This window comes from Opisthocomus hoazin, chromosome 7, assembly GCF_030867145.1.
Source record: "Opisthocomus hoazin isolate bOpiHoa1 chromosome 7, bOpiHoa1.hap1, whole genome shotgun sequence".
NCBI classification, from domain to species: domain Eukaryota; kingdom Metazoa; phylum Chordata; class Aves; order Opisthocomiformes; family Opisthocomidae; genus Opisthocomus; species Opisthocomus hoazin.
In genome coordinates, this window is record NC_134420.1 from 15,319,745 (window position 1) to 15,345,588 (window position 25,844).

Below are 25,844 nucleotides of genomic sequence, written 5' to 3' on the forward strand. Positions count from 1 at the left end.
GATAGTGGCTTAGCAACTTCATCCACGAGTTACCTCAGGACCCATGGATGCACCTCATCATGTTCCAGGTGGATGCACCTTCAGGTTCCTTAGATGGTTTCAGATCTGATCTTCTACAGTGGGCAGTTCCTCTTTCTCCCAGTCCCCACCTGTGCCTCAATAGGATGTGTCTGGAGTAAGTAGGATAACACTGGTCTAGATGAAGCAAGTGAAATTCTATTTCCTCATTCAACCCACTGCATCTTATTTTCATAGTCTGGAATCTGGATAATTCTCCACCTTGCAAGAACCACCATAGACTACTTGTAAATTTGATCTATTATCCAAGCTGTCCCTCTCATCTGGTGCAACACACCCACAGGCCCTTTCAGTAGATTATCTGCCAGCCGGAGGGAAGATACCACTATGATTAGGGAACTCATGTGGCTGCAGGCATTGAAGGAGATGCCAATTAGACAAATCGTTCCTTCAGAGAAGGATCACCATGATCTTTAAGAAGCCCCATCTCAACCTAAGAAAGCAAGAACATGAAATTGGCAATTCCTTGATTAAGCAAAGGAAGCACGATACACCTTTGGGAGCGCAGCAGGGAGAGGAGGAATGAGGAAAAAGTCCTCCACAATTTCTGGGTAACATCTCCCTATCATAGTCAGACACCAGGCACAGGACAGAAGACACCTACAAAGTGAAAGCATCTTGCAACCAAAAGACGGAGATTTTCTACAGTTGCATTTCAATCACAGAGTGGGTAAGGGAGAAAGACAGGCATGCAGGCAGCTGTCAAGATTCTAGGCAACAAGGGAAAATAAGAGTTTTCCTTTTGTGTATCTTCCTCATGACAAACAGATGAGGACATGAGTGCTCCTTCCCAATACAGCCCCAAATCAATGCTAGAATATAATCAGAGTTCATTTACTGATATGCAAGATTTCTCTTCCAGCATCTTCCAAGTGCTAGAAGACTCCTGACAGTTACTGTAGGTTATTCACACAATGCCAGCAGAAGCTTTCCCAGGTACTTAAAAGAGCTGATTTACAGCAATTATCCCAAATAACAAATGTCTCCCTAACCCTTCCCTTTCACAAAGAGGCTGTTCACCTCTAATTAGCAGTTGATCTACTTAATCAGAAAGTCTGGATTAGCCCATGCTGTTTCTCTTTATTAATCGGGAAGATGTGCTAGCCAAGGGATCTTCTTCTCTGGTGATTATATCCCAGGAGAAGAAATACTTTACAATTGAGGTATCTGTCTGCCTGCTTATCTTGCTTGGAGGCTTAGTTGCTCAAATAAGCTGATGATTGCTCAGCCAAGGAACTGCAGACACAAAACTTTTAAAACGTATGATGTGCACCAGGAAGCACACAGGAAATGAGAAGGAAGTGCTTTAACATTTTTTCCTTCAGTACTCCTTTATCTCCTGCATAAAAACCAGTATGAGCAGCAGGTTAGTATTAGCCAGCAGGTTCCAAAACCACTGTTTTCTGTTTTGCATTGTGAAGAATGGCAAGTAGGAACAAGACACTGGGAATATTACCCAACCCTGATCAACTGCCTCAACAACAGGATCAAGGATAAATAAGGGAAGTTGACTCTTCAACCACCTGAAGCTAGTACCTTCTTCTTCAATTATGAAAATGTGGGGTTTTTTGTGGTTTTTCATTTGCGACAACAGCATTTCCTAGTTCATTTGAGAAACTACAGCTGTCATACCTTCCTGGTAGAAACCCTACAGCTCTTACCATCATATGAGATTAAAGCTCTCCCACTTTCAAGCAAATAACAGTTGCCTTCAACTGGAGAAATACATCTCTGATGAGCTGAAGTCAACATGGCATATGTCACAAATGGCTACTTACATTCTGACATATCAAGGACAAGATTACTGCAAAGGCTGCTGGGCTAGTTAAACATCCAGACTGAGACATCTTAAAGGAACCAGATTTCTAGAAAGTATCCATCACCCATCTGAGGGGGAAAGCAGAAGAGGGAAGAAATTCTCCTTGTCACCGCTTTAAAACAACCAACCTCCTGCCACTGAATAACTAAAAGAAGGTTCTGAAAATGAGTAACATTTTTTTAGTTTTACTTATGTTTAAAGCTAAAGATATGGCAGTGGCTCTTATGCTGGCTTTAAGGAATGCTCGCATTGATGTACAATAAGAGTTCAATTTCCACATCTCAAGTAGCGTAAACCCTCTATTCTGTCAGAGTAGATTCGCTGGGGTAAAGAAGCCACCAATGTAATTGACAATTCAGGTACCTGTTTCAATGTCAAATCTCAGAGCTACATCAGCAGGCCATTCACAGGTAACCTGTGACATGCAAACACTAAAAGTTTCTCCACTTGAGCATTTATAGCACCTACTAAGTGTATATATGTATTTTTTAAAAAAACATTCATACCCCAACTTGTAAGCCAATTTACCCGAAGACAATAAAGCGGATCCTCCTTCGTTCCAGACAATGTAAAGAATTTAAAGAATAAAACACTTTAGGGTTATTAAAGGGCATCAAAAAATATCCAGAGAGGAGATCTCGGTTGCAATTGCTGGTCCCAGGGAAACTTATGGGAGCTTTCCTGGGATCTCAGTAGGACCGGGTTTTCACCACTGCCGGGTCTCAGCATCCGTGAAAGGACGGGAACGACTCTCACACGCATTGCTAAGACACACAGTCGGAATACTTTATTCTCCTGCTTGTGCAGTTATATGCATTTACCATATCTGTACACACGATTACGCTTACATCGGATAGGCTACAGACATAAATCACACGCTGTTCACATGCCCCACATTCCCTTATAATTGGTAACTATGCACTAACGCCAATAGCAACAGACTGCCTGCATGTCCTTGAACACATCTTGTTTTGCTAACCCACACCATGTGCGCTATCAGAACTTTCTCAATGGCTATTCTTAGCTGTCTTTTACCAGCAGCCTCCTAGTCGTGCTAATTCTCAAGCTACATCGACCCCAACACACCACCATCATGAAACGGACAAATCACCTTTCAGCCTACTTTACCCAATTTATCAACTCAAGACTATCTCTAGCTCAAGAATGAGAAACTTACACAAGTCTTTCCAAAATCTCACATTTATGTATAAATATGTATAAAAGCACCTGAGAAGGGGAAAACAGAAAGGATGAAAAGTCACAGAAGAAAAAAGATGTGTTAACAACCCAAATAGTATAATTTATCCACACAGGGGACCAAGCAGGCACTTGCCATTGTACCAGAGGATTTTCTATATTTGTATTTAGCTGCAGTATCTAACAGGTCCTGCTGTTTAGAGGGATGCAAATACCCAAATTTCCTTTATTTCTGCTCTACACTTTCCCCTCTGTCAAATCTTAAAACAAGTCACACTTGTAGGAGTAAATGTAATCCTTGGACATTTATCCTTAAGATATTAACCAGCTGAATTTTCTACATAGGCTTTAGGAACAGACCCCTGATAGAAGTAAGCTATTACAGAGCACTGCAAATATAGCATCAAACTCAAGAAAGCTGTCCACAGTACACGCACATTTACTTTTTCCTAGTTCAATAATAATACCAAGGCAAGAAGAAGCTAAGGTAACATTACTATATTGTTGCTTTTGCAGCCAAATTCCTTGTCTTCAGCTATTGCAGAAAATCATTTACATTTTTATAGTCCATGGTGGAGATAGTTGTGCTCAGTTTACTTAGAATCATAGAACATTTCAAGTTGGGACTCATAAGGATCACCAAGTCCAACTCCCTGTTCCTTGCAGGACTACCTAAAACTAAACCACATGACTAAGAGCATTGCCCAGATGCTTGTTGACTTATATCTATGCTGAGCAATGCTCAGCGTATTAAAGGAACATACTTTAGTTCGCACTGTCCTCGCTTCCAGGCATTGCTCTTTTGTGCAAGTTTCAAAATACCAAGAGCATGTCTCTGAGAGTATGGCAAACTTGGAGGTCATGGACAGAGAAGGGATATCTCACACAGAGGGACATCAAGCTCTTAGTGGTGTTAAAGATCAGAGCCTGAACTTAGCACTAGAAGATAGGAGTAGTCTAGCTATGCTGAAAGATTGCTGATGCAGTTTATCACTGAATGTCTCCCCCTGCCAAATACTTACTTAAGTTGCACTTGATGTCACATTTGCCATCTATTGTTTGCATGGTATGCAAATACACCTATAACTCGACCACCCACATGCCTTCTTACCAAGAGGTCTCTCATCTTGCTTTCAAGCACAAGAAATGGAACAGACTCACCATCTTTCCCGAGGCAAATGGAAAGAAAATAACTTAGTGTAAAATTAAATCTCCAAGAGAACTCAGTGTAGACAATGCCTACAGAAATGCAGAGAAAGGTTTGGGGGTTTTTTGTGGAAGCAAGCATAAAAAGATTCCTCTTAATGAAGACTCAAATTTGGTTGGAGAGGAATTTAGATGTAACATATGTGTATAACAACTTGGAATGTTTGATTTATTAAAAGTACATCTGCCACAGGTTGCACAGGAAACAGAAAAATCACCCAGTACTGAATGAGCAGATACAGTATCATCAGGGAACTTCCCTCGTATTAGAGAGTAAAATACATCCTACAAAATTGAAAAGACAGCTTTACAGAAATGAATAGCTTCCCCTCCAAACTCTAGAGAAAATAAAGAAAACAGAACTACTGTTCGCAAAATTGTTGTGGGTTAACCCTGTTGGGCAGCTCAGCCCCATCCAGCCTCCCACTCGCTCCCCGCGGAGGAATGGGGGAGAGAATAGGAAGACTAAAACTGAGAAAACTCGTGGTTTGAGATAAAGACAGTTTAGTAGGTAAAGCAAAAGCTCTATGTGCAAGCAAGGCAATAGAAGGAATTCCTTCACTACTTCCCATGGGCAGGCAGGTGTTCAGCCGATTCCAGGAAAGCAGGGCTCCGCCATGCCTAACTGTGACTTGGGAAGTCAAATGCCATAACTCTGAATGTCCCCCCTTCCTCCTTCTTTATCCCAACTTTTATTGCTGAGCACAGTGCTGTATGGTACGGAATATGCCTTTGGTCAGTTGGGGTCGGTCCCAGCTTGGTCAGGGACAGCCCCAGCTGTGTCCCCTCCTGACTTCTTGTGCACCCTGAGCCTATGCGCTGGCAGGGCAGCATGAGAAACAGAGAAGTCTTGACACTGTACAAGCACTGTTCAGCACTAGTTAAAAAATACCTGTGTTATCAACACTGTTCTGGTCACAAATCCAAAACATAGCACCATATGAGCTGCTATGAATAAAATTAACTCCATCCCAGCCAAAACCAGTACAGCAATTTTAATAAAAAGGATCAAAAACTAATGATGACCAGGCCAAGAGAAATTGCTGCAATGAAGTTGCATAACGAGAAGAGCAAAATTCTGTAGCTTTTACCAAAATATTTTATCCATGTACTGCAGCAAAATATTACACATTTAATATGAAATAAAAATAAAACTAGAAAATAGTTTTTTAAACCTTGGGGTACACAGCTTCCAGAAGCTCCATGGATCTGGACTAATTCTGACATTATGTAGCTCTGAGTGCCCTTGCTGATGTAAAAAAGTAGACAATAAAAAAGAACATTAGCTGAAGTCCAGTTTATCCTACTTATTACAGCTTCATAGCCATAGAGCCAAGCTAGTATAAACTTGGGAGGGTGAGGTGTGGAGTATTTGAGCTTTCACTCAAAATGTTTCGTGGTATCAGCCACGGATGACAGGTTTTAAAATTCTGTCACATTAATTCATATATGATCGACTTATGTGGTACCATGGTATCAGAAAATGATATGCAATGAGAGTAAGATCCTTTGGGAATGCAACACTAACAGGTAGAGAGAATTTAGGAAGTCAGTGTCCACTTACAGGGAAATATACCCACTTCTAAGAAAAAAGATGAGGCTTTTGACACTCTTTTAGAAGGCCTGCAGCAATAGCTGTATGCCAGCCACACTGAATACAGCAGAAAGAAATTATGTATTTCCCAGAAACAGGAGAGATACAGGCTGCTGAATGCTGTTTACAGAAATTGGCTCAGCCTTGGAAGAGTGCATTGTATGAGACTGGGGTCAGGGTTTAATCACAATTAGCTGACAAGATATGAAGCAAGCCCCTAGACTTGCTCGAATGCGATTAAACCGAACCACATGGTCAAGTCAAAGAGGGAAGGAAAGAACAGGGGAAATCATCCAACACCGAGACTGCACACCTGCCTAGCACAGCAAAGCAAACCTGCTCCGTGAAAGCAGAACAGGATGGAAAGATCCCAACTCCACTTCACCTGGAAATACTCATATTAAGCAGTGCACATTATACCAAGGGTGCACCAGAGCTGTAGCCAGAAACAGGTAAGTTCATGTCGTTCTCTGTGCACCAAGAAAACAAGAATGAGAAGCACGAGAAAGGTGAAGCTGATCAAAGGAGATGACATGTAGCTATCACCTTAAGACTCTACCCTGCAAGGGTAGCTATCAATACATTTGTGTTTCTCACACCACTTCAAACTAGTGCTAGCCCAATGTCATGGCTTAGCCCAGTCAGCAACAAAAAACCACACGGTGCTCACTCACTCCTCCCCGCTGGTGGGATGGGGAAGAAAAGAAGGAAAAGTACAGGTTGTGGGTTGGGATAAAGACAGTTTAACAGAACAGCAATGAAAGAGGAAAACAACAACAATACTACTGATAAAATGAACATACAAAGTGCATGATATACAGTACAATCTCCCGTCCTGCCATGCCCAGCCCACTCCTGAGCAGCAATGAGACTCCCCCAGCTACATAGTGAGATGTCCCAAGGTATTGAATATGCATTTGGTCAGTTTGGGTCAGCTGTACTGACTGCGTCCCCTCCCAGCTTCCTGTGAAAATTAACCGTATCCCAGCTGAAATCACACCACCAGTAACAGAACTCACTAAATCTTAGGAAGGGAACCTCAGGACAGAAGGATAAGGAACAGCTTCCTGAAAGGAGCCCTCACAGAAAACCAAAAGACTCATGAATCAAAATATTTCTGTTCATAAGGAAGATAAATGTGATCCTTAAACAAAGACAGAAACAAAAACCTCAGGATAGCCCTAAGTCAGGAAAACGACTAAAAGAAGGCCCCCAAGCTTTTAAAATTTCCACACTTCTGCTCTGCTTTCTAAACTGACCTATTTGCTTGTCCACTGCTGATCAAACCAAACTTTGCTTCCCTGAAAATATGCACAGAACACACATAATTTTTACTTTGGTCTTAAGACTTTGATTATTTGCATCAGAAAGCATTTAAAGCAAGAAACCGAATATTAACTAAAGCAGGATTACAATTTTACAACTGTATAAATGAATTCATTAGGTAGAATGAATGACTTTTAAATGACTGAAACCAAACCTTTGTTCCTTCCCCAAAACTCATGCAATTGCTCAAGTAGGCTTAGAGAAGACTTACAAGTAAAAAAAAAGCAGATTAAGAAAAAACAACACCCTCCCCTCTCCTCTCCCCCCTCCCCCCCTTGAACTAGGTGTTCAAGAAAGCCACCTAGTCTAAGAACTGAAGCTCCATTTTGAAACATGAAATTTCACAGGCCAGTCATTCCAGGAGGTGATGAGGTACTAAGAGTTACCATCAACTAGGCCACCCTTCACAGGCACTTCAGACTAGAGCCACTGGGCTCTGATGCGCACTACAAACTGACTTCATGATCTATGCACGCAAGATTGGGTTCAGATACCTGTCTAAAATCATGTGTTTAGACACATCCACTAAGACTGTAGTGGTCCCACACAACTTACTACGTAATTCCAAAGATCACAGCCTGAATGCTCCCTTTGCTAAGAGTACATGGTCAGGGGCAGCTGATTTACTTTCCAAACATATGACCCCTCTGTTTGTGGATATGGGAACTTCAAGCAAGTCCGGAGCATTTTCACAGCCAACAGAGGAAAACAGACTTAGTATCACGTCTGGAGTGACACAAAACACCTACCTGCACAAAAGTACAGATTCCCAGAGCGAAACTTAAAATTGATGCCACTTGCAACCTATCCATATATTTAATATGCATTATTAGTGATGGATATTTACTGTAGAACCAAATTTTTTTTTTATTCAGTGCAACTGCTTAGAACCACAGAGAAAGCAAGAATGAATTAACATCAGCAGCAAAATCTACAGAATTATAAACTACTCTTTTAACACAGACACAATACTTCTGGCTTCAGCATATCAACAGCTATGTGTTTAGAAAAAGGGTAAAAACTCAGAGTTTCAAAGTTTCAATACATACAGACATAACCCACAGCAAAGCAAATAGTGTCACAGCCTGGCCTTGAATTCATGTTTTCTTAATTACCTCGGCCCATTACCATCCCACACTCCTTGTAAAGAGCTACAGAGCTCTCATACCTGAAGATTACCAATATATGTATTTTTCAATATCCAAGAGAACTTTTCTGCACAGGAATACTTTCTGACCGAGATATACAGTAACATTACATAGTTACATTTGCACCAGTAAACTCCCCATGTAGACACAAATTATGAGAACAGAATGCTTTTTCCTCTTGCAGATAAATCCCCAGTCACTTTTGTGTAATTTACTGAAAAGCCTAACGTCAAAGAAGCTGACATGCCCAAGGGACTTTGTGCTTTTGCACTTTTGTCCAAGCCAACTGGGAACAAAATGGAGAAGTGGTCAACACTGTTGCATCCGCAGTTCCCGACACAACTTTACCACAAAGGGCTCGTGCAGCGAACAAAAAGTCAGTTCCCTGCAACCAAGGAGTTAATTAGTAAGAGTGGAAAGAGAAGCACATGCATGTTGGTACAAGGCAGACAGGACAACAAAAGATATGGAGCTTGGGAAAGAAATAATCCATAAAACTGCACCAAAAGGCCACATTCTTATGCAAAATCAGATTTCCTGTTCCCATCCCACTTTTTCGCCCTCTTTTGACAGAACACCCTTGACAGATTGTCTGGCCTGACAATGGAAAGGTGAAAGCACAGTATAAGCAGTCACTCCTGCTTGTACTATCCGCCAAAACGCCAAAAGCAGGCTGACCTTCATTCCCACTGCCAGAAACATGCGGTCAAAATGAATGTCTAAAAAGGTTGTCCAGAGCATTCAGCAATGTTTTTTTAAAAGCTGTGAAAGGGAAACTTTCCAAAGCTGGAAGGAGGAAAGAGAAAGGTCTTTTAGCAGCTGCGAGAACTACCTTCTAAGCCTTTCAATTGCAGCAGGATGAGCTAATAAAGCTGGCCCTTAAACCCTGGAGGTTCAGTGTTCAAATTCTGCTTCAAGTTCACGAAATGAAAGGAATCTATTATGCTTGCTTTAGTACTCACAGGAATCAAGCCACATCAGAAAGTGACTATATTGTTTGACTAGACTTGTTGAAAACGCATTGGAGACAGGCAGCAGAGTGTCTTTTAGTCCGTTGGCAGAACATTCTCCAAAATCTTACCTCCTAGTGTCCTCCTGCCGTATCAATGTTAATTGCCTGCTTGTGTAATATGCATTTTTAAAAGAGGCTTCATGATCAATGACAAAACCAAGCTTTCAAAATATACCACTAGACTCATTCAACTTGTGGATATGAAATACGCATCTAGTTATACTTCTCAATTAAAGCGTATACTCTAGTTATTATTCTCTAAACAGATTACTGCTGGTAATACACAAGCATCTCCTTCTACTTCTTAGTGACATGGAACAGCCACCTAAAACATTATTTTCTCTAGCTCAATTATCTCAAGCAGCAAACTTTATAGGCCTCTTCACATAAAGCCTTGCCTCACTTTTAAAAATCAAATAAAATGGCAAAAAACCACAGACTAGACCCAGGAAGAAAAAAATCCCAATGCAATTTTCCATAAATCCTTCCCACAGAGCATTCCAAAGGGAAACAGCGATGATTAATCTTCAGAACCAGAAAAAATGGTATTTTTATTTTAAATCTGAATTTTGAATTTTTCTGTACTGATTATTTCATTAAAAAACTAACTGAAGCAGGGGCAATTCATTGGGTTATCTCTAAAATAGCAAAATGGCGGGCGAACATCGCCTGGAACAAATTTTTGGTACATCTGTGTGAAGAACATGTCTCAAGCATATCGCTAACTTTGAGATGCAACTGGAAGGCAACAACTCGGCCACCACTACTGCATCGTTGACTGGACAATGAATGGGAGGGAGCATAAGTCTGTCCATTGTCCAATGGAAAGATGTCCTACCATAGCTTACTTCTAATGAATTCTTCTGCAATGGGCTCCACATACTACTTCATTCCTACAGAGAACTGGTACCAGAAATACAGTCAAAATTCTCTCATTTCTGATGCAAGGGATTACCTCAGTTCATAAAAGTTAGTGTCTTTGGTAGCTTGGCAGGAGATTTGGGTGCAAAATTCCTGCTATCCTCATCAAGACATTAGTGACATTTCAATGCATCAGGCAGGTCCTCTCAACTCACTTCTTCAAGGCACAACTTTTAAGCAGCAAACCCAAACCATGTCAACATTGTCACTGTAGAAAAGCCAAGCTCCTACCTGATTTGCATGTCCTGCCATCATCTTCTAGCTGCACACCAGTGGGACAGGCACAGCTGTAGAAGGGGTCTCTTGGAGACAGCAGGCACAGATGGGAGCAACCACCGTTGTTTTCTTCACATGGAGTGTGAACTTCAAGAAACCAAACAGATTTATTTTCATTTTTCTAGAACCCCTAAAGACCTCTTTTCTCCATGAGGAACAAATTACAGATCCAGAAGCTACTGACACAAGCTTTAGTGCTAAAAGACAGAGGAACCACAAAATAAAGTGTTTTGATTCCTCCCTCCCCAGCATCTTACTTCTAGGGGCACCTAAACTGAGATGCATGCAAAAGCTGATTTTGAAAGAGCTGACAGCTCAGCACATCCTCACTATACAGTTCTCTCAACACAGCTAAGAGCTTTGGGCATCAGTTACTTTGTTGATTCCAGGTCTACTAAGCATCATGAAAATGGAAAACTGGGCTTGGAGTGTGGTAATAGAGGGGGGAAGACCAGTTCCGTGAAAGAAAGGAAAGCATAACAATTTGTACAATTCCTACATTACAGTAGTGTTGCATATTGGAAATATCTTTTCCTACTGCAAAGCTTTCACAGCAAGACATATCCCTCAATCACCAGGAAAGCCACAGGAGCAACATGTAAAGTCAGCAATTGAAAACATTAAAAAAAAAAGGGGGGGGGGACACGAACGGACACGACAACTGCACATAAGTATCTTATTTACATGGGAAAAAAATGGTAGCAAGAGATGAAACTGTAACCATAAATAATTATGGAGAATATTGCCAGCTATTAAAAAAAACAAACATCGTAAGTTGTTCAAGATCTCTCCAAAATCAATCATAGTTTGAATAAGCATCTGAACTGCTTTAATATAAAACCATAAAATTCCTGGCTAATTTGGCTTGTGTGACTTCCACTGACAGTCACAAAGAGGAAAAAAAGGGAGAGGAAGGAATCCAAGCCTGATCTTAATGAAGTCAATGGTATTTGAGCTATTTTCAGCACACGCTACTTCCCTATGCACCATATTTTCTTTGTGACCGACCCAGAAATACTATGACCCAAGGCTGGGTCATTCCCTGAGCTAAAAGCAATGACAAGAATTCAGCACAAACTCTTATCTGGAGCTGTGCAATAAACCAGGGTGCTGTGCATACCCGACAACCTCAATAAAATCTTGCATATGTTCCATCACCAAGATGATCTCCAAATTCCTTTTGCTTTCTCCAAGCCTGTTCACTGACATCCTATAAACTCTACTGGAATAACAAACGTTATCTTTAGGGAAGCAGACTTTACAGCCGGCATAAATAAAGAAGCCAATCCAAATGGCAAGAGTATCTCCCCTAGGCAAGAGACAGTTCTTCCCATAGCTACTCAGTTACATACATTTCCCCATCACTGCTTTTAAGTTCCATTCTCACAATCCTAAATAGAAAATCTAGATCAACTGCCACATGGAATCACATGCATATACAAAACACATACAGCCTTGTCCAATTCTCAGCTCTCTACACCTGCCTTCCTTTGAAGTAGCATCACAGATACAGAAAGAATAGAGGTACATATATGTTTTATATAAAAGCTCAGATCTAAATCCCTTCCATACTGAAACATTCATAACTATTTGTCACATCTTGAAGATAAACACGATAAAGTCTGGACTGAAAAAAATGCACTTATGAGCACAACATGAACATTAACTATTTTCTGATAATTCTACTTATTAAAAAAAAAAGTAATTATAAGCTTTTTTCCAGTTGTCTTTAAACTAATGGTGTCAAAAAGATGCTAGGCGAGTCTTTATCATTCTCATTCAGATATTCTAAATCAAAAGATGTCACTGAGGTACTACACTCTATTTTGGATTTTGTTACCAAATGGGATGATGAGTGAGCTCATAACCAATTCAAGTTGGAATTTTCAAAGAAATGTACAGGATTTGGGTACTTACACCTTTAGCAACCAATCCCCTGACAAGTCTTCAAAACCTTACAACTTCACACTAACCATTTTTTTGATTAATGTTTTTCCTGATAGATACGTAACAGTCATGCAAAAAGTTTCAAGTAAAAGTAAAACATACAGTATGGCTGCCGGTCTGGACTTAGGACCTGGATGTCCATTGGCGAATATAGGGCAGACAGTATTTCTCTCCTTTTCTCTCCTGTCCTTTTGTTACAGGCATGAATGGAGCGCGTTTGCCAGTCCGTCCAATACAAAGTGTCCCCAGACAAAGTCAGTGCAAAGGGATGAGTAAGACTACCTTCAACAACTTTTTGCCTAGATGAAAGAAAGAGCAAGGATTGAAAATGCATTGCTTCCACTTGTTGCCACACAGAAAAAATCCGGCTTTGTGAAAACTCATATAGGAATTGTCTTCTTCTAACAAATTCACTGGACCAAGAGATTCACCTGGTGATAAAAGTGATAATTGGACCGAAAAATATAAAACAAGACTTTGTCCCTTCGTAGCAATAAGGACACAAATACACCGGGTTTCATAGCGACATGTTATCCGATTCAGCTCCACACTGACCTCTGACAGGCCACATCGAAGTTCATTAACAGGGCTGTGCAAATACCCAAACACAATTGCCTTCTGGAGGAAATACAGGTCCGAAGCATGCTCCTCCAATTACATGGTTACTTTTTTTGTCCTCCTATGCAATGTAGGACATCTTTGCCCAGGATATCAGTTGAATCCAGTCCTTTCTTGTAGCAGGAAAAGGAAGAAATGACTTAAAGGAAGAATTAACTTCAGCAGCAGCAGAAACAATTTTTTTTCAGATTATCTTTTTAGATGTGAATCATGGGTCAGTTATATTTTTTCTGAGACTACATATTTATGATTAATGTAAATCAGAAACATTTCAGATGTTTTTCAATGACCTCATTCAGCCACACCTCTTTAGGGGACGCATATATTTTCACACTGGTTATTAGCTGAACTGAAAGCCACAAAACACATGGTATTTCCAACATGTTTTCTAAACTCACAGGATCCCCAAATGTATACATATTGCAATAATTTTGTATAATTCAGATTTAGTAGTTCTGGAGATAATTACTAAGTCAAGGAAAACACACTTGACAATTCCTCAGTCAAAACAGTATGAACTCAGTTTTCACAAAGTTCAAACATTTTATGTACGCACAAACACAAAGGCATAGGCACACCTTCCAAACCAGTATTCTGACACAGCAAATCAGTATACAAAATATTTCATCATACAACTTTGAGAAAGCTGAAGTCTCAGCATCATCCTGAAGGAAAGTGAGGAACACGTTTTCATATACCTCTATTCAGTTCTGCATTTAAATTGTTTCCACTGAAGAGATTAAAGAAAAACAAAAAAAAAAACAGCTAACATTTGGCAGGGAAAGGATTCTGTTCTATGTCGAGGAGCATAGGTACCATTTGCACTTTCCAGGGTGGAGGGGGAATATAAAAAGTACCCCCAAAATTCTTCATCTATATTCAGAAAAGTTTAAAACAGACTGACACACACAAACGTGTGGAAAAAAGAAAACAAAATTATTTTTCTTCTTTCTGTTCTGGAGGTAAAATTGAAACTGCTCTAAAATTTCTGTCCTTCCAATTATCACTACTTCACTCACCATAAAACACAACAGAATAAATAGAAACACCAATTTCTCTTTCCACTCTCACCTTTGCTGTTGCTTCTCTACTAGTAACAGCAGTGGCTGTGTTCTAGTGTTGTAGCAGCTGTTCTCCACTACGTAATGCCCATATTTCCGTAATTCTTAGATACCAAGTTTCCCCTTCTGCAATTACATCCCTTGAAACGCTTCCACTGATGTGCTTGCAAAATGAAGCTTGCTAAGATCTTAACAAGGCAGATTGCTCCAGTAACATTAATCTACCATGCAAAATGCAAATTTCCTTTTTATTTTAATTCTGAATGATTCTGGGACAGTAGAGGTAAAAGCATTTGAAACACCCCAAGATTTCTTCATTGACAAGTCTGAGTGAAAATTATGTTGCTCTGTTTGAGGAACAGAAGCAACCACCAAAGTTATCATCTAGTTTGAATCATTATTGAAGTCTACCTTGACACCAGAACTTAAGAGTCCCAGCTTCACAGACTTCTGTTTCAACTTTGATCAGCGGAAGGGAACAAAGAACAAATAAAACTTTAATTTTAAAGGAGTTAAAATTAATATCAATATTCATAGGATTTTATCAATAGGCATAACATTTTAAGAAGGAAGTTTTATCATACGGTAACAATATAACACATACACAACTAAATGACAAGAAGCTATTATACTGGATAACACCTAAAAGCCCATGTGCAGTTAGACACAAGGAATTTCCAGAATGCATCCTGCACAGGAATATCCTGACATAAAGTGTGCTTTTACACCCTCCAGTATCTGAGTAAAATACATAAGAAATGCACACCAGTCAGTTATTTTTTTTTAACTGCAAAACACATTATTTTTTTCCAAAAATACTCTTTATTTATGGTTCAAAAACTTCTTGGGTGGTGGTGGACATGCGCCAACCTATCACGAAGTAATTTGGACAGATTGCTAGAATTAGTGTATTCAAGGGCTTGCTCCCTTTCAGATGGCCTTTCTCTACCTCAAAATGAGCAAAATACGTTTTACTTACCAGTTACTAACTTTAAGTTTTTACACATACATGTAGGTAAAGTTCATACAATTTGTATGTGCGTGGTAACTGCAGAATCAGCCTGGAAACCTCACCCTCTGCCACTTGCCCCCCAAATCAGAGAAATATATTCATGTTTTACTGTGTGAACGTCTCTCTCAGATTTTGAATTGTGAGAGAGCATTTTCTTTCAGTCTATGAACCTGCACCCAGCCTTTGAGCTACCACTCCCTTCCATAAAGGCCTTTTTCCTTGTCTATGCTTCTGACTGTCAGTCAGTACTTGTCACTTACTACAATGCCACCATTATCTAGCTCTTACATAGTACTCTCAAAGGAACCTAAGAGCATTTTACAAAAGATGTCAATATTCTTACTCCTCTTTTATGAGTGTGCAAATCAGGCACAGAATACATCTCAGTAAAAAAAATTCAAAAACAGCATGGAAAACACAGTGGGTTCTTTGGGGGGAGGCATATTATTCTACTACACAGATACGCATAAAACAAAATTCCTCCAACTTTTTACCAAAGCAAAATTATTTCGTAACACAGACATTTAAAATGTTATGAAATCATGAAAATTAAAATGGCATTTTTAAACTACTGGAAGACCACAGCCAGACCACAATGCAGAGACTTGCCTCCTTGGCAGGACACTTCACAGCAGATGACAGTCACCCTTCAGGACCCACACAACCTGCTCACTGAACACTGCATGGAATTGAAGGTGGAATCTTAAATGTCCACGTCTGCCCTGTCTGAAGGGTCACCTCTCTGTACCTACAAAAGTCAAAGCTCAACACCACACTTGGACAGGAGCCACCAATCAAAACTTCCATACTGTGCTTTCTATCAAGCTTCAGGAAAATCCGCTTCCTGCTTGCTCGCAGTCTGAAATAAGCTGAATTTGGTTAATTTAAAGGCACGCCACAAAGGACATGCTCATCTTCATATGGGGCCAAGGACAACTGTGTTTCAATGTATATTTCCTGGGCCAAGCATAAGCATCTCCAACTATTTTTAAGACAAATATGAGCCTAAAAAGGAAAAATCCTGCTGTACAAGAAGGCTATAAACAGCCTATAGCAAAACACTGATACAAATAGTCTTACTTTTAAACCCAAATTTATAGGATATGAGGCTATTTTACTTTTTGCAAGGCTATTAACAATTGCATTTAAAAAGAACAATAAGGTATTAGCATTATTCTAAATTAGTCGAAAAAATGCCTCTGTTCGAAACAATGCAGAAGGTGAGAAATAACTCCCATCATTTTACTGACTAAAGGAAACTTACCTAAAGGACCCATCCAGATTTGCCCTATGAATGAAACTCAGTTTTGCATCAGCCCAGTAAAGTTTCTGCTCATCAAGATCTATCGTGAGTCCATTTGGCCAATAAATATCTGAATCGACAATTATTTTTCGCGTGCTGCTGTCCATTCCTGCCCGTTCTATTCTGGGTGTTTCACCCCAGTCAGTCCAATACATGTAACTGAAAAAGAAAGCAGAGAGGCACACAAATTAAATCCGGATATATGCTGGTTAGCTTTAGGAACAGAGGGGATAGCAGCTCTTTGCAAAGCCCATAAGTTTATCGAGTGGTGCATACACACAAATTTCTGTCCCCAAAAATTTAACATACTTATTAACATACTTATTAACGCAAATCAAACCAATGTTCCAGAGGGTGCAAAAAAAGTTCTTGATTGCTTGATGAGAGCATCTCTCACAAGCATTGCTTCTGCATAATGTATTGCTGTTCTCTTTCAATGTTGGGCAGCACCTGATTGTCATAAGCATTTACAACTGAGTATCATCCTTGTATGGCCAGTTATTACAAGTTAATACCCTAAATCACATTCTGAAGCAACTAATTACCTGTCAAAGCAGGCAATGACCATAGCTGAACTTCCTTTTGCGAGTCTGTACACAGAAAAGAACAAAATCAAGTGCCTCGCAATTTGTTTCTGTCAACAAATAAATCATGAATCCATGCAGACTTAGAATGAATGACATTAGATAAAATTTTTGGGTGCTTTTTTTCCCCCTTCCATCCATGTCCCAGTTTCCCTGTCACTCCACCTCTGCGCAATTTAAGTAGCCTCAATAGAGACATTCATAGCACTTACCAATTGGAAAGGACCAGATCAAAATGTGGCAAATCACACCATGTCTGCATGACAAGTTGAGACTGTACAGTTGGGAGAGAAATTGTCTGATCAGAAGATGACAGACAGTTCCCACCTGGTAAACATTACCCAGCATAGTACATCCAGGTTGCAAATTCGGCATGCCAGAGGTGTAAACACAACACAGCCGACCCCTTGCACAGCTACTTCAGGTCAGTCAGAGAAATGATACTGCTTTCACCATGCCAATACAGCCACTTCTGGCATGGTCTGTGTCGGGAGGGTTGGACTAGATGACCCACAGAGGTCCCTTCCAACCCCTACTATTCTGTGATTCTGTGATTCTGTGACCTGAGTGAACCCTCAAACAAAACTAGGTGACTCTCCAGTACTCCAGATTCATCGCGCTGTATGAAATGAACAGCAGTGCTGCATGGGCACCAGCTCAGTAAGTGCACCGAGCTATACCTAAGCTAAGTCCTGCTACAACTCGAGCTCCAGAAAAGAATGGTAAAGATGCATCTATTCAGTCTTGCAGATCCCATGCTTAGCCAGACTTTTCATAACCTCGGTTATCACAGACCCTCAGATCCCCTGCAGAAGACAGCTCTGGCTATGCAGCCACGCTAGGAACCACAAAGGAAGCAAATGAACATGCATTGTGAACACACACAGAGGAAAACAGCTTCACGGTTTCACAGAATCACAGAATGGTAGGGGTTGGAAGGGACCTCTGTGGGTCATCTAGTCCAACCCTCCTGCTGAAGCAGGGTCACCTACAGTAGGCTGCACAGGACCTTGTCCAGTTGGGTCTTGAATATCTCCAGAGAAGGAGACTCCACAACCTCCCTGGGCAGCCTGTTCCAGTGCTCCATCATCCTCAGAGTGAAGAAGTTCTTCCTCATGCTCAGATTGAACTTCCTCTGCTTCAGTTTGTGCCTATTGCCCCTTGTCCTGTCGCTGGGCACTACTGAAAAGAGCTTGCCCCCATCCTCCTGACACCCACCCTTGAGATATTTATAAGCATTTATTAGGTCCCCTCGCAGCCTTCTCTTCTTCAGGCTGAACAAGCCCAGCTCCCTCAGCCTCTCCTCGTAGGGGAGATGTTCCAGTCCCCTCTCTCCAGTAGCTCTTCATCTTTCTTGAACTGGGGAGCCCAGAACTGGACACAGTACTCCACATGAGGCCTCACTAGGGCAGTGTAGAGGGGAAGGAGAACCTCCTTCGACCTGCTGGCCACACTCTTCTTAATGCACCCCAGGATCCCATTGGCCTTCTTGGCAGCCAGGGCACACTGCTGGCTCATGGTTAACATGTCGTCCACCAGGACACCCAGGTCCCTCTCCGCACAGCTGCTCTCCAGCAGGTCCACCCCAAGCCTGTACTGATGCATGGGGTTGTTCCTCCCCAGGTGCAGGACCCTGCATTTGCCTCTGTTGAACGTCATCAGGTTCCTCTCTGCCCAACTCTCCAGCCTATCCAGGTCACGCTGAATGGCAGCACAGCATTCCGGTGTGTCTACCACACCTCCCAGTTTTGTGTCATCAGCAAACTTGCTGAGGGTACATTCTAACTCTTCATCCAGGTCGCTGATGAAGAAGTTGAACAAGGCTGGGCCCAGTACTAACCCCTGGGGGACACCACTAGTTACCAGCCTCCCACAAGACTCAGCGCCGCTGACGACAACCCTGAGTTCTGCCATTCAGCCAGTTCTCTATCCACTTCACCGACCACTCATCCAGCCCATACTTTCTGAGCTTCCCTAGGAGGATATCATGGGAGACTGTGTCGAAAGCCTTGCTGAAGTCGAGGTAGACAACATCCACGGCTCTCCCTTCGTCTACCCAGCCTGTCAGGCCATCGTAGAAAGCTATTAGATTGGTCAGGCATCATTTCCCCTTGGTGAATCCATGCTGACGACTCCTGATAACGTTCTTTTCCTCCACTTGCCTGTTGATGACCTCCAGGATAAGCTGCTCCATCACCTTTCCTGGGATGGAGGTGAGGCTGACCGGCCTGTAGTTCCCTGGGTCCTCCTTCTTGCCCTTTTTGAAGACTGGACTGACAGTGGCCTTTCTCCAGTCCTCAGGCACCTCTCCTTTCCTCCAGGACTTCTCAAAGATAATGGGGAGTGGCTCAGCAATGACATCCGCCAGCTCCCTCAGCACTCGTGGGTGCATTCCATCGGGGCCCATGGATTTGTAGGCATCCAGATTGCTTAAGTGATCCCTCACACAGTCCTCCTCGACCAAGGGAAAGTCATCCTCTCTTACCTCCGGGGCCTGGGATTCCTGAGGGCCTGCCTTGGCACTGAAGACTGAAGCAAAGAAGGCATTCAGTAGCTCTGCCTTCTCTGCATCCTCCACCACCAGGACACCCGCCTCATTCAGCAGCGGCCCCACATTGTCCCTAGCCTTCCTTTTGCTGCTGATGTAGTTGAAGAAGCCCTTCTTGTTGTTTTTGACATCCCTTGCCAGCTTCAATTCCTGGTGGGCCTTGGCCTTCCTCGTGGCATCCCTGCATGCTCTGACCACATTCCTGTACTCTTCCCAAGTGGCCCGCCCCTCCTTCCACATTCCATGGACCTTTCTCTTCTGTCTGATCTCCGCTAGAAGCTCCTTGTTCAACCATGCAGGTCTCCTGCCTCCTTCGCTAGATTTCTTTCTCAGGGGGATGCACCGATCCTGAGCATGGAGGAAATGATGTTTAAAGAGTGACCAGCACTCTTGGACCCCCCTGCCTTCGAGAGCCCTGGCCCACGGGATTCCTCCCAGTAGCTCTCTGAAGAGGGCAAAGTTGGCCCTCTTGAGGTCCAAGGTTTTGATCCTGCTTATCGCCCTGCTTTCTCCACGCAGGATCCTGAACTCGACCATTTCATGGTCACTGCAGCCGAGTCTACCTCCGACCTTCACATCCTCCACCAGTCCCTCCTTGTTTGTTAACACGAGGTCCAGCAGCGTGCCTTTCCTTGTTGGTTCCTCCACCACTTGCATCGGAACATTATCATCGATGCTCTGCAGGAACCTCCTGGACTGTGTGTGCCTGGCTGTGTGGTCTTCCCAGCTGATGTCAGGGTGGTTGAAGTCCCCCATGAGAACCAGGGACTGTGACTGTGAGGCTACTTGCAGCTGCCTGTAGAAGGCCTCATCAACTTCCTCCTCCTGGTCAGGTGGCTTGTAGTACTCATCCACCGTAATGTCACCCTTATGAGCCTGACCCTTGATTCTAACCCACAAGCTCTCAACTCCTTCCTCATTTTCCCCCAGGCCAAGCTCAATGCATTCCAGTTGCTCCCTCACATATAGAGCAACTCCCCCACCTCTCCTTGTTGGTCTGTCTTTCCTAAAGAGTCTGTAGCCATCCACGACAGCATGCCAGTCATGCGAGTTGTCCCACCATGTTTCTGTGATGGCGACCAAGTCGTAGCCGTCCTGCTGTATAATGGCTTCCAGCTCCTCCTGTTTATTGCCCATGCTACATGCGTTGGTATAGACACACTTGAGCTGGGCTGTCAATCTCACCTCTGACCCTGTCACACCAAGCCTGGGCTCGTCCCTAGTGAGCTGGGCGATGTCCCCTTCCCCCTTCGAACCTAGTTTAAAGCCCTCTCAATGAGCCCTGCCAGCTCGTGGGCTTTTTTTCCTTCATAGAAGAGAATGCTGTCCGCTTTGGGAACGAAGGGGAGACTACATTTGTAATTGCTGTCATGTTCCTCAGCAGGATGTTCTCCCCTTCACAACAAAAGACGCTCCTGTAAACTGCAGTAGCTCTGTGGCAGCTTCATGTGCAGCTGTGGACATAATTTCAGCCAAGGAAGAACAGGCAGCTTTACAGCTATCCCCAGCATATGTCCCTCACAATTCACTTAGGCTTAAAATGCTCTGATCTCCATGTACGTACTGCACCCCATTTCAGATGTACCTCCAGTTCCAGCACAGTCACAGCACCTATTTAGACCATTCTGATTACAGCAGCATATATCATCGTTAGGAAGTTTATCCCACCGAAGAGGGGAATGGAAATCAAAATATATAGAGATAGACAGATAGAAATGACTCGCTTGTATCACAATACACACACACTTCACTGTGGGAGGGTAAAATAAGAAGTTTTCTAGTTGAAATGGTAAAGCTTCCACGCAGATGAGTCCTCAGGCTTCTGAGACAGCTCACCTCAGAGCGGCTCCAGCGGACTCATATCCCCAGATACCTTCCTTCTGCAAAACATCTCAGCTCCAGCAGCCAGGATAAACTGACTGCTCCTGAAGAAGCGGCAGCAGTAGCTCAACTGCCCCAGTTCATACGACAACCTATGAATGTAAATTGCCACTCGTTTTGGTTTTCCTTAACAAGTCAGGATGTAATTCGCGGCAGCTCAAACTGTGTGGGCAAGCAGCTATTGACAAACAACTGACACCAAAGAAAAGCAGACACAAAAGAAATGGTCTGTGCAACCAGCTGGTGAATCAGACTGTGAAACTGATCCAGCCAAATACTCATTTTCGATCAGGTCAAGTCAGTTCTATGATCCAATTCACATGCACTAACTTCAAGTATTCAAAAGGATGCCTTGAGCCACCTCTACAGGAATGAAGATGGAGAAAAGATGGACTGTTGAATTAAGAAAAACCTGGCTATGAAAGGTGACTTTGGGCTGTATCATACAGCTGTGACAGTCCCATGCTTATTCATACATTGAAATGTATAAATACAGACTAAAGAGGAGCTTAGACCAAAATCAGGAATCCCGTGACAGATATTTAAAAGCAAAAACAAAGGAGACAAAACTAGCTAAGTCCAATTAAACCTTAAAAGCAGGTTAAAATAAAAAGGATGAAAAAATTTCCCCAAAATTACCCTTGAGCAAAATTCCTCTTCTTAAGCCTCCCACTAAAATCGCAGCCTGCCCCAAAGCTGAATCCTTGGCCACACAGAGACTGCTGGACAAAACTAGTACTTTCAACTTCACACATTTATTTGCCACAGGAAAACGACATCCCTGCATTTTACCTCATTAACAGGTTCCAAGCTCAATCCTCATCAATGTCCGTGTCATTCAAAGGTCTAAAACTACACAGTATTAGCAAAGTAACTGTACTACAAAGGAAGGCTAGTAGGGTGAAGATGCATTTATATGACATGTAGAACAATCTGAACACAGACAGCATTTTTTCAAAGCACTTTTCTCCTAGTTGGACTTTAAAAATGCAACTTATAAAAGATTATTATTACCCTGTCACCATCTCATCCTGAATGTAGGGTGTCTCTGCAATCCCATAAGTATCTTCTCTGCAATCCCATAAGTATGTGTCCTGGATTCAGCTGGGATAGTTAATTTTCCTCCCAGTAGCTGCCGTGTTTTGGATTCAGTACAAGAAACATAAAGTATGAGAATAAAGCTGATCTGCCTGGTGAACTTTTCAGAATATGTTGAGACTCTGCAGTAATCAAGCACCTTCAAATGGTTTTGTTCCCCCCACGTGCTACAAAGCACCCCTTTGATGCACCACAGGAAAGCATGCCAAGCAAGGGAATAATAAATGCAATTCTTGTCTCCATTTAACCTCCTCCCCTTTTCCAACGGGTTTCCATCCTTCCGGCAGGTAGCACATGCTGAACTGCCACGACTTATAGGAAATTGGCTCTGGTTTGAGGATCTCTTAACACATCAAGACCCTGAACTTGGAGTTTGGATATCACTGTATGTAGAGCTCAGCTTTTGCTGCAGCAGGAGTGGGAGTCTCTGATCAATGTAACTTTAAATTCTTAAAAGCACGCCCCTGGTAAATGGAGCGGTTCCTTCCCTGGTTCCTACCACTGGTGTTGACATTAGCACCCTACAAGAAAAAAAACAAATCAAAACAAGAAAAAACAACAACAAACCAAACTTTCAGCTACCTTAGCAAATGATCAATGTGACCGCTGGTGCTTAAACAGAAGGAACAAAAAAAGGCAGCGGCCACACTGCTGAATCCACCTATGAAACTTCCTCAGAGAAAGAGGCATTACTCTTAACTCCTCCTAGACAAGTCAGTCACAAATTAGGGCCTCTACAATTAGCTAGGGCAGTCCTCTTCATCCCTCTTCTCCCACCATAACATCTAGGCTGTTTCCACATTTTTTGGTCAACGCAAGGCACAACACAGCACTGGACAACAGACTCTAACAGGCCATAAATGTCATGTTTTAAATGTATGCCTGTGTGGGATTTTCAAGAATGCACAAAGTGTCAAGCATTCCTTTTTTTTTTTTTTACCCTCCTCTACTTTGAGTGACAAAGCTAGTTCAAACCAAATTAAGTGCAAACAGCATCCTGGCTGAGACACCCTACATTGAGATTCAGTTGAAGACAGAAATTTATGGGGCGAGTTATAAACCGTAGCGAAAAAAAAAATAATATCCATGGTTATTATGGAAAGAATGACACAAGCTTAACTAAAGCAGCACTGCAAACTTAACTGGAACAGTAACACTAGAAGAGAAAAATTTTAGGGGTAGGGGAACAGAGGGAAATGGGACGGGACACACCTTCCTTGATGTGAGTAATAATCAAGAGAAAGCCAAAGGCTTTGTACCTACCCTTGAAACAACGCATGGATCTGTTTAAGAAAATGAGTCTTCTGTCAAATCTACTGAAATCTGCTTGTATTAGCTGGATTCATCAGAGAAAGAGCCATACAGCAAAAACAGTGGAGAAATTACATATTTTAGTAATGTCCAGTAGTAGCCATTATGTCCTACACTTTGCATCTTCCAAATGCCCCCAGGACACCGGATCAATTCTTATATAAACAGCAGATATTTTCAGTTGGGGCTTTATGGGCAGAGGGAGAACATGGCAAAAAACTCCAAGTGGCTTCTCAGAGAAAAAAAATCAGTCTGCACACTGTAACCTGAGGAACTGGCTTAAAACAACTTGATTTAAATTAACCTTAATAAAGTTTAAACCTGCTACGATTACCTAATTCAGGAGCCTGGAGTGGTAACTGATGCATTATTTCTGAGGGGAAGGGGTTTTTTTCTTATTTTTTAAACATGCTCAATAGTCCACATTTCTTATTGACCTCAACAAAAAACAAGCACTTTGAAACAGTTTAAACATCATCGATGTTTCCACGACAGCTGACAGTTCAGGATCAATTTTTTGTTTTTCAAACATAACCTTTTTTTGCTGGTGTCCAGTACATTAACAATCACTCTTGTTTTCATTTCACGATAAAAAAATTGGATATTCAGCCCAGATAAGGTTTCAGGAAAATTCAGCAGAATATGCAAAGAATCTCAAGTCCAGTATCACCTGTGCTATTTCAATGCTCCCTGTTTTGGAAGCCTGTTGAAAAGATATACACTGAATAATAACGAAGACTCTAGTGCAGGTATTTTAGCAGCTTTTTGTTCAGTTGATGTCATTGTTGGTGCTGGTGTTTTTAAATGTAAATTACACAGTTTTAAACATCATTGGACCAGGGCATACCGTAAGAACCTTAAGGAGCTAAAAACGTCAAACCCAGTATTTGGTATCTCAGTACACTTTAGATCAATCACATTGTTAGGACAGAGATTTGGCATTTATTATTGTTAATATATAAGTATTATTATACATTCATTAATCTCTTCTTTGGGAGAACAGATAAATAATAATTTCACAACTGCATCAATTCTGTCCCTAAATTGAATTGCACTTTGCTAGATCAAAGAAACCAGCAAGAACAAAGCAGAGCAAAAGCCAAAGCCTCATCAGGGAGAAGATGTAAACGTATATTTCTTTTTGAACACAGAAGCACTAACAGTCCATCATCCACTAGCCATAAATACCATACTCAACAGAGTTCGTAAAATTCATTTACATAGCAGCTGCAAGCTTCACTACCAAGCTTTCTAGTTAGAAAGCAGTTAAACAAATGTAGTTCAACTGCAGTCAGCAAGTCACAGCGTTTTGGCACATACTTAATTACCACACTGAATCAGGCCCTAAATGGTGATTCAATACTATCAGAAGAATGGGACTGAAAGCACCTTGCAAAAATACATAGGTTTCAATTTCATAAACAGCGGTCTCTTTTTTTCTTTCATTATTTTGTTTGCCTGCTCAATTCATTTTAAAATTCCAGGTGCAGGAGCAAAAACAGGATGAAGACCACATTTCCACTCAGTTTTAAAGCTGCATGTCATTTCTTATTTCCTGGCATTCCATCTCTCTTGTCACCATTTTTGCAAACATTAGAAATCACAGCCATGCCAACAAAGAGCAGCCAATCAGCCGTCTGAGCTGGAAGGTATCACGGACATAACGAAAAGCAACCAACACTGCCCAAATGCTTTTTCCATCTCCTGAAATGCAGTACAGTTGCCAAACCTTACATAATCTGCTTACACAAAAGGGGCCAGTTGCACAGATGATGTAAATAAGCAGAAACTTCTCTGACTTCAGCAATGTCCTCGAACTTATACAAGCCCAGGGCACAAAACAGGAGTTTAGAGGAAATTGCTACAAAATTTCTATGAATTGCTATGAAGATGCCTGCACATTT

General features: G+C 41.8%; 1 protein-coding gene across 5 annotated transcripts in view; it reads right to left on the bottom strand.

The window, feature by feature from the left end:
* Nucleotides 1-25,844, bottom strand: part of LRP5 (LDL receptor related protein 5) — a 192,271-nt gene that overhangs the window by 115,265 nt on the left and 51,162 nt on the right. For all 5 annotated transcript variants that reach the window (XM_075425033.1, XM_075425034.1, XM_075425032.1 and 2 more), the window contains exons 3-5: nt 16,480-16,677; nt 12,627-12,823; nt 10,533-10,664 (exon numbers count right to left, since the gene is read on the bottom strand). In XM_075425033.1, coding sequence (XP_075281148.1) covers nt 10,533-10,664; nt 12,627-12,823; nt 16,480-16,677 — 527 coding nt within the window. The remainder of the gene's footprint in view (nt 1-10,532; nt 10,665-12,626; nt 12,824-16,479; nt 16,678-25,844) is intronic.